The sequence below is a fragment of the Buteo buteo genome, chromosome 19, assembly GCF_964188355.1.
Source record: "Buteo buteo chromosome 19, bButBut1.hap1.1, whole genome shotgun sequence".
Lineage (NCBI taxonomy): Eukaryota > Metazoa > Chordata > Aves > Accipitriformes > Accipitridae > Buteo > Buteo buteo.
Window position 1 is genome coordinate 7325633 of NC_134189.1, and position 15758 is coordinate 7341390.

At 39.6% G+C, this 15758-nt stretch overlaps 1 protein-coding gene across 9 annotated transcripts in view; it reads right to left on the reverse strand.

Annotated features, from left to right (window-relative positions):
* The window catches only part of MYBPC1 (myosin binding protein C1), an 80028-nt gene that overhangs the window by 30303 nt on the left and 33967 nt on the right, over positions 1–15758 (reverse strand). For all 9 annotated transcript variants that reach the window (XM_075051500.1, XM_075051496.1, XM_075051497.1 and 6 more), the window contains 10 exons: positions 15427–15531; positions 13834–13982; positions 13357–13474; positions 12122–12173; positions 10468–10524; positions 6750–6916; positions 4363–4495; positions 2592–2716; positions 1395–1500; positions 904–1070 (listed from right to left, as the gene is read on the reverse strand). In XM_075051500.1, coding sequence (XP_074907601.1) covers positions 904–1070; positions 1395–1500; positions 2592–2716; positions 4363–4495; positions 6750–6916; positions 10468–10524; positions 12122–12173; positions 13357–13474; positions 13834–13982; positions 15427–15531 — 1179 coding nt within the window. The remainder of the gene's footprint in view (positions 1–903; positions 1071–1394; positions 1501–2591; positions 2717–4362; positions 4496–6749; positions 6917–10467; positions 10525–12121; positions 12174–13356; positions 13475–13833; positions 13983–15426; positions 15532–15758) is intronic.

Below are 15758 nucleotides of genomic sequence, written 5' to 3' on the forward strand. Positions count from 1 at the left end.
TTGCTTTTGTAAAATTTGAGTCTGAGAACTGGCGCCCCAGTTCACTTCCACTTTCTGGAAGATTAGATGCTGTAGACCAGGCTGAACACGCAGTACCATATGTATGCAGTAAATAATACCTGACTATAATCTGATGTAGGAAACAAAAAGTGATGGGAAAGGCAGTGTTTTATAGAAAGCCGGTTGGACAATCCTCAGAAGAAGTTGCATGAAAGGAAAGATGACAGAGCTCAATAGCCGTGGAAGATAATTTCCAACTTGATAATAGAACAGCATGAATTGGTTGCCAATTTGTACAAAACAGTTAGAAGCTGTATGAGTATTCTAGAACAGTGTATGTTTATGCATAACGTATGATAACTTTAGAGGATGGGCACATACATTTCACCAAAACCCACAGGTGTTTTAAAAATATATTGCAGAAACAATACTGAGGGAGCTACATAGTTGTGTGTTTGTGCCTATGAGTTCAGGTCAAGTGACTGTGATGCCTGTTAACAGTATGCCTAGTTACAGAACTGCTCATTTTTTCCAACATACTTTTTTTCTGATTTTGGCTAAAAAGCCTTGGTTTGGCTTTCCTGTGAAAACCTGAAAGGATTAAAGAAAAGCAGATACTTCCCTTGAAAATTTCACTTTGTTGACCTGTTATATCTTTGGATGGATAGCTTTGTTTTCCGTCTTAACAGAGTGACAGAAAGTTTTCAGGAGGGACTAGTTCATTGCCTGTTACTGCAAACAGCGTCTAAAGGCAAGTCACTGTTCTGGAGATTTGCAGCAAAGAAATTGGTATGGAAATTAAGTCTCCCTTTAAACCCCCAGGAAAAGGCAAGCAAATTATTTATTTCTGTAAGCTAGTAAGCTCTGACATACGAATTCAAGAGGAAGGTGGATGATACTTACGATCAACCGAAAGTTTAGCTTCTGATTGGCCTCCAGTTGTCATTACTGAGTAAGTTGCACTGTCATTTTTTGCAGCTTCCTCTATGATCAAAGTGTGTTTTTTACCCTCAACATTGATTCGATACCGAGATTTAGGGTCATTGGTAATCTCAACACCATTCTTAAACCTAATGGAAAACAAAGAATCATTATTTTTCCTATAGAAGTTCTGTGCAAATAAGACTTCCATAGACCAAAACTTCCAAAGAAGACTTTATAAGACTTAAGGCACAAGAAAAGGTTAAACAAACCCATCTATGAATGTGTAAGGATATTTTTGCTGTTGCTTTGCTGTTTGCTTTGAATAATGTTTTCTTGAGATTTTCTTAACATTTTCTTAACAATTTTCATGTTCACTGGTATAGAAAAAGCTGTCCACATTTTTGCCTACAATTAAAATATTCTGGGTTTTATTCTCAAGGAAAACAGTATCTGTTCAAAGTGTGGTTTACCATTTCACATTTGCATCATCCTCAGACACTTCGCAGCTCAGTTCTACTCGTTCACCAACGTAGGTACTGGTATCCTCCAGGCCTTTGGTCACCAAAATTGGAGGATCTTTGTAAAGAGAAAATTACAGATTTACATTCTGAGAGAGAAAACTAAGTGAAAGAGGTTTTCAAAATCATGCTATTGAAGATGATAGTACTTTAAAATTCTAATATCAGTCTTAGTGCATCTTTTTCTGCCTTAAAGCAGAAAAGCGATTGCTCATTAAGATGCTGGTAAGAAATGTGCTAAATAAAAATATAACATTTGTTCAGATTAATACCTGCCTTGTGTCCCATTTTATTGACAGTTTGTCCAGGCAGATCGACATGAGAAGCTGACATTCCCCTCTTGCCTCCCACTGATCCCTCTCATAAAGCTGCATTTTCATTAGGTCTTATAGCCCATTACACACAATAAGATGACCTGATGACATAACATGGTGCCCTTATTGGTTTAACCCATTTCTGCTGTCAAAACTCAAGTTTATTTAATAGTAAGAGATTCTACAATTCTATGATATTTATAGGGGCAGTGGGCTCCATTATTTTAAATAGCTTTCTGAAATAGTCGATGATTTTTTTTCTTTCAATGTAAGTTTTGTTTTTCCGTTTGTTTTGTTGTGCATGTGTGAGTAATGCCATGAATATTATCAGTAAGACTATCAACACCGTGAGAGCAAAAAGGGTGAAGAAATGGCCACCCATTCATAGCTTTTGATAAAGTCTTCTGTTAAATCTATGCAGATGAAATTAAAACTAACTGCTAGAAAGCCTGATCTGAGGGTACTTGAAACAGATCAGTTGGCCCAAGAGTATCGGGGTCATCAGGTACCTAAGGGTGGTGTTAGGGAAAGCCAACGCTATGACAAATGAGTCTCCAAAATGGCTTTAAAACTATGAAGGGGACCACAGCCCCACTAGATCCCAATGCACAGCATGAAATCAAACATATCCCCATTTCAGGGTTTTCGGTAAATTACTAAATACAGGATGAGGAAAAAAATGGTCGGGGATCACAGAAATACAGGGTGATCCTAAGGGCTGCTAATACAAATTCAAAAATATACTGAACCAGATATTCCCTCTTAATTTCTGTTGCAGCCAAAGAAGCCACACCAACCTACAGCAGGTGAAATAGGAGCAAGCTGACGTAGTTACCTCTCACAAACAGTTCTGTGGAGCATTTCTCATCACCAGCTGTTACGTAATAGCGAGCATCGTCTGTCATCATACAGTTATTGATGAATAAAATTCGCTGGTTACCTTTGTGCTCAAAAATGTATCTGTTTGAACAGGAATGCAGCAAAGATACATTAGCAAAACTGCTGGACCCCTTTTGTTTTATGTAGAAAGTGCTTTAGGGATTATTAGAGGTGAAAAACCTGGTTTTTACATAGAACGGGAAAAATTGTCCTAGGAAGCAATTTCCAAGATTCAACAGAACTGTCATAGACTTTTTACCAAAAAGAGCTATGGTGTAGAGTGACAACGAGCATCTTAGGACTTGTTCCAAAATCCCAAGCTTGGGTGATATGAAAAAATAAAAAAAATGAGCAGACTCTGAAGGATGGCAATTAAAATGGATTCTGAAACTCTAGATGAGTAAAGATGAAAATAACCAGTAATAGGACACCATCCTCATTCCAACACTCTTAACATTTTTGTGAAGTATAATAATAGCCGAAGTTAAGAAGTTAATATTATTGGTAGGCCAGATGGCACAAGAGATCAGTAATGGGATATGGGGTTTTGGTAATGGGATATGGAGCCTTTCACCTTTATGTCACCAGTTTAGATCTGCTCCAGGTTTGTAATGACCAAAGCTCATTAGCATCTGACAGCTGCTTCAGCAGCCTGGAAGAAATGCACTGGAGCATTCAGTCCAGGTCCTTCTACTGGAGAGGTGTCCGTATAGCTGGCTGCGGAACAGTTCTCAACTGCTCATGGCAGATATAGGGGCTAAAGAAAAGGTACCCTCTTTATTATGCATTTTTTTGTCAACTAGGAATATTAACTGAAATCCTTCATTGACTTTTGCAGCAACAGAATGAAGGAAATCTGCCCCTTCTCTGTAAGACAGCTTTTGCTAATTATTTTTTCACAGGGCAGAGGAGAAAGTTGCTAGGGTATCGTGCTGCTGAGGAACATTTGAGGAACTTTACAGTGTTGTGCATTACTATTGCACATCGTCATTCCTAGCTGTGTCTGACTGTGGGATGAGATTTTCTGCACCAGGTTTTAAGAGCTGGTTGTGCCCACACTAGGGACTAGGCTCAACTTCCAGCCATTGCTCTACCCGTACTCAAGTGTCTGCACCTGAAAAGCCACTTCCAGATAAAACCAGAGAATAAACCAGTATGCAGGTGATAGAGATGATGAAGCAGCTCGGGGTACACTAGACATGTTGCACACAACAGAAGTCCCTTTGAGCTAAAGGAGGTTGTTGACTTTGGTGTGAGCATTAACTGGGTAGGGGGAGGTGAGACAAACCTTGCTCCCCTTTCCTCAGGTGGTTTATGAGCCAGGTGGGGAAGTATGTGATGTTAAACATCTCTCCTCTTTGCACTCAATTACTGCAGAAAGATTCTGACCTCCTTCAGACATAGGACTGAGGACAAGTGATTTATTTACTCACAGTGCTTCCCAATTTTTTACTAACTACCAAGTAGGAAATGGCTCCATATTTGATTGAGGATCTTTAATTCTTTTCTCTTGAGGCAAAGGAGCCAATCTGCATTAACATTTAACATACAGTGGACTTTTCTGGGTTATAAGCTATATAGCATCATTTTCATACTTTTCACATATAATGAAAATCAGAAATAAAATCGGTGCAACCTGAGCAAAGAGATAGATCTATGCAACACACTTGTCAGGGAAGTGCATGGCTACCCATGTTTTTTTGCTTACATACAATAAAACCACTTACTTTGCACTTGGTCGTATTTCTTGGCCATTTTTATACCACTTGAGTTCCACCGTTGGATCTGCTAGCTCCACCATGAACCTTACTTTACCTCCTTTGTCCACCTGATATGCAGGATCAAGACCTTTGGCAAAAGCTGTTGTGGAAGCCAAGTGTTATTATAAAAGATTAGAAAACAAGAATATGAATGCTGAAATGACATTGCATAAACCTCACCAAAGCTGTCAGAATACATGCACATGATGTTATGCATCAATCTATATTCTTAGGCTAGTCCACATGAATCAGTTTATTTTCTAGAAACATTAGAGTAAATGCAAACCTATGCAGATCTGATTATCCTGACCAAGTTCAAGCTAGTATCTCTTCATGACTTTGCAGTGTGACTGTATTCTGAATAGGACTGGGTAGATATAGCTTTTACAGCTTGCTGAGAAGTCAGAATAAAATGGTATACAGCTGGTGCCATGGAATCATTTACGATGGATCTGTTACAAGGGACTTCTCTATTAGCACTGCCACACGTGTTAACAGGGAATTTTAAGCTGAAATTCCTACTGAGCTTCCCACTATCAGAATAAACACATTGGTTTATCTAAAAGCCAAATTAACTTTCCTCATTCTTTCTGTAGGTTGCAAGGTGTACATTGCAGTTCCACTTGTGATAAATGTTACAGCTGCAAAACATTTGCAAAAATATTTGAAACCAGGCAAAAGTTGTCAGTCTGTGAATCCTAATGGGGCTTTTCAAAAAGGTTCTTTGAGATGTGCAAATGTAGGCCAAGTTGTTCTGGGCAAGGTAAGGCCAGATCCAACTCAAACATTTCAAAACACTTTAAGATCAACATTTAGATATTGCCAGCCACAAAAGTCAGACCCAGGGGAGCAGATATCTGTATCTCAAAAAAAAAAAAAAAAAAAGTGGTGCCTCAAACAAATTGCCCACGGCTAAGTAATCAATTTCTGCTAAGTTTTATATCATGCATATGTCTGCTTGCAGGAGACTGAAAAAATCAACACAACAGGAGTAGAGTTATTAAATCTGAAAAGGATTTTTTATCTATCTTGTTGCAGTGTAAAAGTTTCCAATTTATAATAAAGGTGGTGTGAGGGGAAGAACACCCTACTCTCATCCTGTCACTACAATAGACATTTTCCCCAACATCTAGAGCCCCTCCTGTAGGGAAAACCCTGTCCACTGAAAAATCCTGATATGGCTGGAAGCTCCATCTTACTCAACAGCAAACTGGGGAGAGGGACCAGACAGACTGGTCCCAGAAGCTGAGAGATGCCCCTTTCCCAGTAAAATATTGAGGCACTCCCACGTGATGCACTGGGTAGGGAGCAGCTCTTCCTGCCAGCTGCACAATCCCTGCCCCAACTTCCAGCCCTGCTCTGGACTCCTGGGGGAAAATGAGGAGTTTCCCTGGGCTTCGACCCCTTGAGATCTCCGCTGGTTACAGAAACTGCCCCCGTGGCTCAGCCAAAGCCCACCGACTCCATTTCTCCCTCCCTCAACTGTGGCCAGAATCAGATATACCAGCAAATAAAAAATATAAATAAAAACTCATGTGTAGGAACATAACACATGTTATGATGTGAGGTAATGGATGAGGACAGAGGGTATATCGGGCAGCTGGATTACAGCTGGATTTGTGGAGGATTTCACCTACACAAAAGGGACTCCTCCAGGAAAGCAGTGGAACAGCAGGTGTATACATTGCATCCAGGTCTGAAATGCTCTCCAGGAACAAGCAAATGCCTCAAGAGTATAATGGATAGTGTATTGTATTTATATGTGTGTCTGTGCGTGTATATGTATTATGTGGCATATATTTTATATATGCAAATATATACACATAAATAAACACATCTATATTTAGGTATGTATTACACCACTCGTACTATTCAGTAGGGTAGACGGGGAAAGACAAGCCTGAACGTCCTCACCCAACACAGGGTGGAGGGTTTTTAGTACAGGTGGGATTTCAGAGGAGTGTCAGATAAAGTGCAAAATGAAATTATGAAGAGCAGACAATGTGTTTGGAGCGACTCTATTTTAGAGCAGAAGATATTAATGATAACACAAGGTCTAATTTCCATACTGTTTGATCAGGTAACACCCTTCCACACAACTGGGGGACTTTGTTCCAGTTGCAACTACTGTTTGGCCAAGAGGGAGGGACGCTTTTGGTAAGCACTGAATAGGTTAGGGTGTTTACGCTAACCACGGCTGACCAAAGCCTTCTTCCAATTAACTCCTTCCAGTAACAAGGCTTGAGTTGTAGCATGCAAGTCCCCTTACATGGAAATAAAGCAAGTTTGGGTTTTTTAAGGTGGACGCTCATGTTTGAGCTGCTGAACATAAGAATATTCTGCCTTATCCATACCTGCACTCTTCTTCACTTCCCTGCGCATGCGCTTCAGACGCTTTAACATGCCTCTCAGATCAGTGATACCATACTGAAAAGCAATCTTCTCGTATTCACTGGGTTTCGCGTTCTTCAGGAGCTCCCACACATCTACCTCAGGTTCTTCCTCTTGCTGTTTAATCTCCCTAACAGTAGCAAAATAAAATTATGGGAGAAGAGTTAGCGAGGCTTTATCACACCATAAAAAAGGTGAAGCTGAATCTATGGTGAGGTTAGAAACATTTTGATCAAAATTTGAAGGCAACCATCATATTCTTTTATGTCATTCAGTGCAAGTGGAATAGCTCAGAATGACATTCACACCTTACTTTACACTACTTCAGGCAGAACTTGGATATAAGTCTTAACATGGCCTTTTCTGATGTAATCAGTTACGAGAGTTTTTATATTGCTTCATTATTTAAAAGAAAAAATACAATTTGAAAATGTAGTACTACAATAGCATATGGGCTAATCCCACTTAAATCAATTTTACGTGTTGTAACTTGAGTGGAATCAGTTACAATTTACGATGGCACCACTGAGATCTGAGACTAATCCATATATTTCATAATTATATAAAAATGTTTTCAAACCCTGAGTCCCTGTAACTGCTACTAGGGGTGACCAATGAAAGGACATTGAAATCCAAGGGAATCTGGGTCTGTTTATAGTTACACCAGTGCTTCTCAGAGTTACTTAAAGTTGGCATATGGATAGGAACTGGAGGTTTCCACACCAGCTTGGACTTGCAAGATGGATCTGTTGGCTTCCATGTTTATCTCAGTCTTAAGAGCAGGAAAGTGTTTTCAGAGGCCTGTGTGAATAGCATCACCTTTATACAGAAGTTTCAATTACTATCTGCAACTTCAGGCTAAGACAACCAATAAAGAGAAGTATAATTATTTTCACAATGGCAGCCATGAAATGAGAGAACAATGGAAGCATCCTAAACAAAACGATAATTTTTTATAGTGACAGCTCAGCTCAAAAAAGTGAACTGCTAGAACAATCCGGGAATTGGAGCAGAAATCTAGACATTTTTTCCTGTACATTCAGGAGGATCAGACCAGGATCATTCTGATTTGATCTAGTTGGTCTAACAAAATCAGTTCTTTTGAGAAGAGAGTGAGAAAATAAACATTTAAGAAATAAAAAAAGACTGAGCTTTGGAGTGAGACACTGTTAGAGCTGAGCTCTATCAAGTCTGATAGAGAATTTTCTTTAACATATGCAGAAATAGCACTGGGAGTCCCTGAGAATCTCTGCATGGTTGTTGGATGAGGAACTATGGAAAACTACTTTGCTGTTTAATCCATGAGGTTTATTAATTTTCATATGCCAGTGTTATTTCAAAAAGGAAAGAACTTCTCACTGAGGAATCTTTGCAATACTTACATTGTTATCTTAGAATTATTGTTAGACAATCTCAGGTATGAAATTTTATGTTTCATTCCTTCTACTTTTATCTGTGCTCATGCTTTGGGGAGGCTGACTCTGTACAGCGAACACTGGCGTTTCAGTGAGATTCCTTCTGCATGGTGGCAAGTCGAGATCAGCTTGCAAATAAATGTAAAAGCTGACACACCCCATGGGGTGGCATTCTCCTCTCCCAGGGCTGGCCGCTTGCCATGCAATGCCTGTCCATGCTAAGGAGAGGTACGCTCCATGGGAATGGAGATAATGTACCCCATTCAATCAGGCAGTAGTTGAGAATGAGGATCAGTTAGAGTATCCTGATTTTCAACCGGCTTGAAATAATTCCAGACTCTTTTTCCCTCTTGCGTAACTGGAGAACAAATTTTGACACTTAGAGCAAACCAACTTTGTTCTGACACCACAACAGGTTCTGCTGTGGGTAGTGGGCAAACAATGCTTGGAATTTCCGGAGCAGACTGACGTCTCCGCAAAATCGCTTTCAGATCTTTTCCCCAAAAATGTGCATTTCGTTGAAAGATGTACTTTTAAAAAAAAGACCTAAATGTTTGTGTGTTTTTGAGATCTTGTGCCTTTTGGAATTTCGTGCCGTTACTGATCCATTGCATTGACGAAGCATAACCAGTCACAGAGTGGCTTACTGAGATAAGAACTGGTTTTTCTTCCTGCAAGACCAGCACGAAATTAGAAAATAGGCAGTATATAGATTCCATGCATTTAGGTTTTTTTTAAAAACATGTTTCAAGTATTATGCACCACAGGTGAAAAGTTCTAGCTCTTTCCTTGGTAATATAACCATACAAAAGAAAAGGAATGCACCTGCAACATTGCCTCTTGAAAAAATTGTTACGAAAATGTGTATTTGTCTTCATAAAAATGGATACTAATATCCATACTGGGGCTTAATTAGCAATTGTACTCAATTAAGCTCGGAACTGTGAGGTTGCACGTCAGTGCCTGAAGCAAGGAGGTGATGAACCTATTTGACCAATATCAAATAATGGCGTTTAAAAACTAAAAGTTTGCTTTGCCCATTAACCACATGATAGATATACTATGTTTATATGGCTATACAGTATTTATCTTACAAAACAAGTGTGTTACTTGTTAGTGAAGTGATAATGACTCTTAAATCACATTTCTCTTTACACAAAACCAGCAAGACCTCTTACATGCAACTCTCATGTTGCTAATAAAACACCCCACAGGCAGTCATGAGAACAGTCCTCATAAGTTGTATTAGTATGATAAAAAGTCAAACTGCAGATCCTAATTAGGGATGAGAAGATTAAAAAACCAAAGACCTGGTGGATTTGAATTGGTTCAGGTAATTCTTTCACCACCTACTTTTATGTTCAGCCTTTCCTGTTTGCTTTAGTTGCTTAAATACTATCCTCACCATCATAGCTCATGAGCCCATTGTGAACTTTTTATGTAATTAATGCTGCATATTGGGTTTTCCTCTTTCAGAGTAAGTGGCAGATGAGATAAAGGATCTAGTTCCTTTTCCAGTTCTCTGCGGTCAGTTGCCATTGGTTTCCATGGCATATAGAATTTCTGTGATAAATTTAAAAAAATGACGAATTAACTATCTTGTCTTAACCTGTTAAAAGACTAAACTGGGTTTAAGATCTGAAATAGCTAGAGGCATAACTATCGTAACACCAGATTTTCAAGGCAAACCAGAGAAACACATGCCCAAGTTTTTCTCCATCACAGCATTTAAGTTGAATAAAACACCATTGAATGTTTGTGTGCACGTACTGAAACAGAAAGCTACAAAGAATTAATACCAATGTCTGTGGTTTGAAAGCATGACATATGATTTTTCATATCAGGATGCTTATGAAATCAAATTAAGATGCACCCAAAGAGGTAAAAATTTAACCCTTGCAGTTTTTTATTCTTGCACCAGACTCAATTTTCTGAACTGCTCATCCCTGTGTAGGAAATTGTTCCCCTCTACCCTTCATGCAAACACAAAAGAAATAGCAAGTAAACTAAATGTTATTGGCCTCTTTAGGTTGTGGCTCACTTTTTTCCCAGCGCACTCAAATCTCAGGTTTCTTTTCTGCACAGTTAAAGGTACAATTAACTGAACACTTGCATATTATACTATGAGAATAATAGTTAGAAACACTGAAAAAAAAGAAAGGTCAGAAAATTCTTAAGAAGTTATTAATGCTACACCTGACTCTTTCTGTGTGAGAACCTAATGGTTTGCAATCCACACCTGCTCACTGCATCACTTGGTTCTCACCTACGTTTCAGGAGACCACTAAAGTCAAGTTCTCCTGCATCGTCTTGTCCATCACCGCTGTTATTAATAGAAAAAAATCAAATCTTTGTTTAATACAGGAAGACTTAGACAACACACATTGCAAACGCTCTACTTGTCTCTCATACTCAACACTGTCCAGACACACAAATAATGGTATAAAATCAACACAAACTTGTATTCTTTTTCACATGAAATTATGTTTCCTTAGGCACTTGTGAAAAATAACACAAAGGTTTGTATTGCTTGTTATTATACTTTGGTGACAAATTTTTGTAACTGCATACATAAATTTGCCAAGATTTGTGTTAGATTTCAGTAACACAAATAAATGTGAGCTAGTCAACACAATGAGCTTTGTTTTTCATTTCCATAGTGTATGTGTATAAAAACAAAGGCCTTGTGCTGATCTCTTGCTGTGAATGTAAAACAAAGATTCGCATTGCTGGGTGGTGCTTTTAACAATGCATAGCTGTGTCAAATACTGATTGCAAAGCATTACACTTAACATTTAACCTTTCTCTAAATGAAGGGAGAAATCAGTTAAAAAAGAAGCAGCAGTACATTGTACATTTTTACAGCTAGAATCACAGTCTTGTGAAGGTGCATTTCTTTCTATAATGTGACCTTAAGCAGTAATACCTTATTATAAAGCACATACAGGCAAAAGAAATGCCCTTAGTAATTGTAAAGAGGGCAAAATCCTGCAAATGTTAAATCAAATGATGCCAATATTTCATCCCAGATTTTGCATGCAAGATATTACTTAGAAAATCAGACAATATTCAGATGTCCTCATCTGCTTGGGCAGAATAATTATTGCAGTTTTTTTAAAATGTGCTCAAGAAAGGAGTGCACCTTGAGTGTAATATCTTTTGTATTTACTCTTTAAATCAAATCCCGCTAAATAAAAGCAGTCACTTCTGAATCACAGCTTTGCTTGTATCTGTAAAATAACAAATAAATTCATTTTCTGTCTGTAAAACAATTTCATTCTGAATATTTCTGTCCTTGTAAGACAATTTTCTCCATAAAATGTAAAGATGATGCCTATACTGGTTTGAGTTGCTATTTTATCACAAAAGTAACAAAACTTAAGACACAATGCTTTATCTTATGTCCTCTGCAATATATTGTTTGTAGTTTTTCTGTAATGATGGCCTTATGACACACTTTTTCGCTGTAAGATAACATAAGGCTAGATCCCATCTTCTTGAAATCAGTGTGAATTTTCTCTCTGCTTTTAATCAGTACAGGATTGGGACCAGGAACTTTAATACTGTAGCTGACAACTTTACCGAAAAATGTGGTAGAATATTTTAGTGAATGAAAATACGATTTTAAAAACCTCTAAAGAAACATATATTTAATTGCCTTAAATATTCCATTTTCCCTTAAAGCAATGACATCGTAATTTCACGGTAGAGTATTTAATATCATATGTACTATGTGTTGTAACTATTTCATTCTACCAACTACCAACTACCCTAAACCCCACTTCTTTAATCTTTATTTACAAAAACATTTTCTTAAAGTACTTGATACTATTGTCTGCCAAGACTGATGCAAGTTCTGTGCATGCTACCAGCATCCATCCATTACTGAGGAGCTTCACAGGATCACTGTTTGAAGTTACCTTCTTTTGAAAGCAGATCTGATGTCAATGGATGGAGCAGCTTGGGAAGATTCTATGAAATAACAGTAACACAGGAATTAAAAACATAATTTGAAATTAATGTAATTTATGTAATCAGTGTAATTTGGCATATGAAATTTGTTCAGTTTCCTGATAAAAGTGACCACAGTTTGCATGTCTCCTTTGGCATTAAGTTCTGATAAATGCAAAGCTGCTCAGTGCTAAGCTAAGTTTAATTAATGCATTTCCCTAAAATACTTTCTGCAGTTCTGCACAGGAGATCTGTCTCTGTGCTGTTTCTCTCCGATCCCCTTCCTGCCTATACGCAGGCTCTGGCCTTTTTGTCTTCCCATTCCCTATGCTTTCTCTCCTGCTTGCATCTTGCACTTTCTCAGTATGCTCAGCATCAGAGGAAAGGGACAGTCTTCTCTACAGCTACAGACTCACGTTGATTCTTGGTGCCAGGAGGAATTCCCCCTCGTGTGAATTACCTACTTGTGCCAGCCTGAATCAGATTAAAGGGTTCCGATCCGCAGCCAGCGAATGGGTGCAGCCAGGCTGGCCCCCGCCTCGCTGACCTCTGAATACAGACACCTACCTGTGCCCCTCCGGCTGGCAGTCAGCCGAAAAATGTCCCCTTAACCGCGACGGAACAGCCCGGTCTAGGCTGTTCGGTAGGGGTACTTTATGAGGGTGAACAACTATTTTGTGCACTGGCTGCCGACGCTGGAGTTTCGGAAGAGATTATAACACAGAAGCAGACAAAGGCATGACTCTCCAGTGCTCTCCACGTTGTGCTATGCTTTATTTTGATGAAGAGTGGAAGAAACAGCTTTCTGGAATATGACCGTACTGTGCCGGATCAGGGTGCAAAGCCCTGGCGAGCCATGACCACTCCATGTCTTTCTGCTCGGATGCTGCCAGAGGAAGCGTCACTCTCTGGATAGCCCTAAGCCTAGCTCTCCGTCTTGTGTGCCAGAGCCTGATTTTAATTCAATACCAGTTTTATCTGCCAGCTTTTCTAATTTTTGGATAAATATCTCGCATGCTATCTATCCCAATGCTCATTTAAACAATAAATTACAGACACTTAAGAAAACTCTCTGAGCTCTATGCTAAAAATGTTCACTTTAAGCATTACTTCATTTAAAGGTTCTGAACAAAATTAGGGGGCATTTCAGGTTAAAGAAAAAAGAAATCTTTATAAAGCCTTACAGACACAAGTGGAATCTTACCAGTGACTTCAAGGTCAAAAGAGCAACTATCAAACTTGTCCTTATAAGATACTTCACAGCGATAGTTCCCTGCATAGTTTTCCTTAGCTTGAATGATATGCATCTCAAATGTATGGATCTAAAAATAAAACATAATTGTTCATTAACGTAGGGGATACATTTGCACAAAGCAGAAGTTAAAAGATTAGTCTTTCAGGCCTAAACCAGGAGCAAGGAATAACTCAGATAAAGGGCTCTGGAAAGAAACTGGAACCCAGAAACGGCAACGGAAAACTTTGATTTTGCCACCACTACTTGTCCTGCACTGGGAGAGCAGAAAAGCCTGCTTCTGTGCAGGGTCAGAGATCATCACGGAAATCTGCGTGGGGAAGCCTGGGTTAGAATCCACTGCTCTTGAAATTCTACCTGTTGTCTTAAACTGATCTTTAAGCTCTCTTTGGAGCTTTGTCACCGTAAGAAGGAAAAGCAAAGACACACCTTAGTGTGACGCTCAAAGGACTCTTTCAGCTGCAGGTGCTTCCCCGCTTTACTGGCCAGGTCCATCCATTTTCCCTTAAACCACTTAACATTTGGCTTTCGGAGAAGATCTTTGGCTTCTACTTTGGCTATAAATGTAATATTCCCACCTTTTAAAAAGAGAAAAGAATAACGCAGGCATTAAGGAACATGTGGTTAGTCAGTCACGTCTGTACAAGTTTCTTTTATTACTGTTCCTTCCAGTCTCCATGTGCTAGCTCTACCACAACAGTAAGAATCAGATGGAGTCACACAGGCTATGAAAGTACCGCAGTGTTACAGAAATTAATGATTCTGGGTCTGGAAGCCTTCTGCCCATGTCAATGTGGAGCTTGAAACACTGAGAAGCAGGATAAATTAGTTGAGGCAAAGCTCCGTGTTGTCATGGGCAAATTGTTCCCAATATTTGAATTTCCTTGCTTAAAACAAGCACAGGTGTTCCTAGGCTACCGGGCAGTTGTAACACAAATAAACTCCAATCTGGAAAAGAAAGCCTGGAGCTCTTCACGCATTTCTATCCTGAATTCTTTAAGCTGAGAAGGGAGGGGAAAGAGTATTCTCTAAACAATAATTTGGGAATAGTAAAAAGTTAGCCCAATTTTCAGAACACCACTGCCCAGCCCCTGCTGAGTTTCCATCCTAACATTCCCAGGCTCTAGAGGAGAATACAGCTAACTCCTTATACGTATTTTCCAAATAATTCCTCCCCAAATGCTCTTTTTCGACTCAGAAACAGAAAAATAATAGGCATGCATAGAAGCAAAAACCCTCTCTGACCGCGTCTCAGTGTACCCAAATACATAACAGATATATTAAGTGGCCTGTCCTGAACTTCTCACCATTGCTGCCACCCTCCTTCGGGTGCAACCTTACCGGGATAGTATGGCTCAGGAGTGCAGGTGGGAAGTGAAATTCCTGACCATCCCCATTTACTGTGCTCTGGTTCACAACACAGAAAGTCCTCACGGTGCTTGAACTGGATTCTTCCGGGGTGAAATTAAAACCAAAGATGTGCTCTGAGAGTCTGCCACCTGTGCTCCAACTGCTAACAGGTATATAGACCACTGGACTAAACCAGACCTAGTCCAAAGCAAGTCCCCCAGAATGGTTACAGTGGGGGTGACCCTACCAGCTTCCCTACAGAGCTGCTCCTATTAGTCTACTTGCTAATTTACACACAACTGTAGGGTACAAAAGTTGACCCAGCAATCTCTAAGGTACGCTGCAGGCCTTTGGGTAGACCTTCCTGATGTATCAATAACAGCACGGCCAACAGCATCACAGCAACCAGGTCTCTTCTCCAGAAACTATACCGCTTACCCACTGTGCTCAGTAAACTACTAGATTTTGAGCTTGTCTTGAATTAAACAGTTGGGGTTTGCTCCTCTTCGTACAGTTCTTTTTGCCTTCAAAGAGGAGTTCATGTCCAACTAAAATCCGTGCAAGTACTTGCAGCTGAGAGCAGAAGCCGCGTGTCGCAGGAACTGCACGTCCGTTCTGCCTCCGTCTCTGTGTCTCTGGGAGTCGCTTTTGATTTTGTTTCTAAGCACTTACCGACGCTCACTGAACCGCTCTGAGGTTTTTCGATGAATAAAGTGGATCTTTGGGAGTCATCGCGTTTTTCCGTCTCTTCTGGAGCTCCTTCTCCAATAGACCATACTGAGATGCAGAGAGAGAGGGAAATGTCAATCATCTGAGTGTGTTTTACTCCCTCCAAAATACACTTACCTGAACTTACTAAACTCTCTAACCCTATTACCTCTCTCTTCAGATGTGCTGAAAGATATGTAAGTTTTTGTTCACACTGACATCCATTGCTTGGCTGTCACATAGTGTACAGTTCCTGCAAGAACGCTACCTCTGGTGACAGAAAATGAAACTATCAG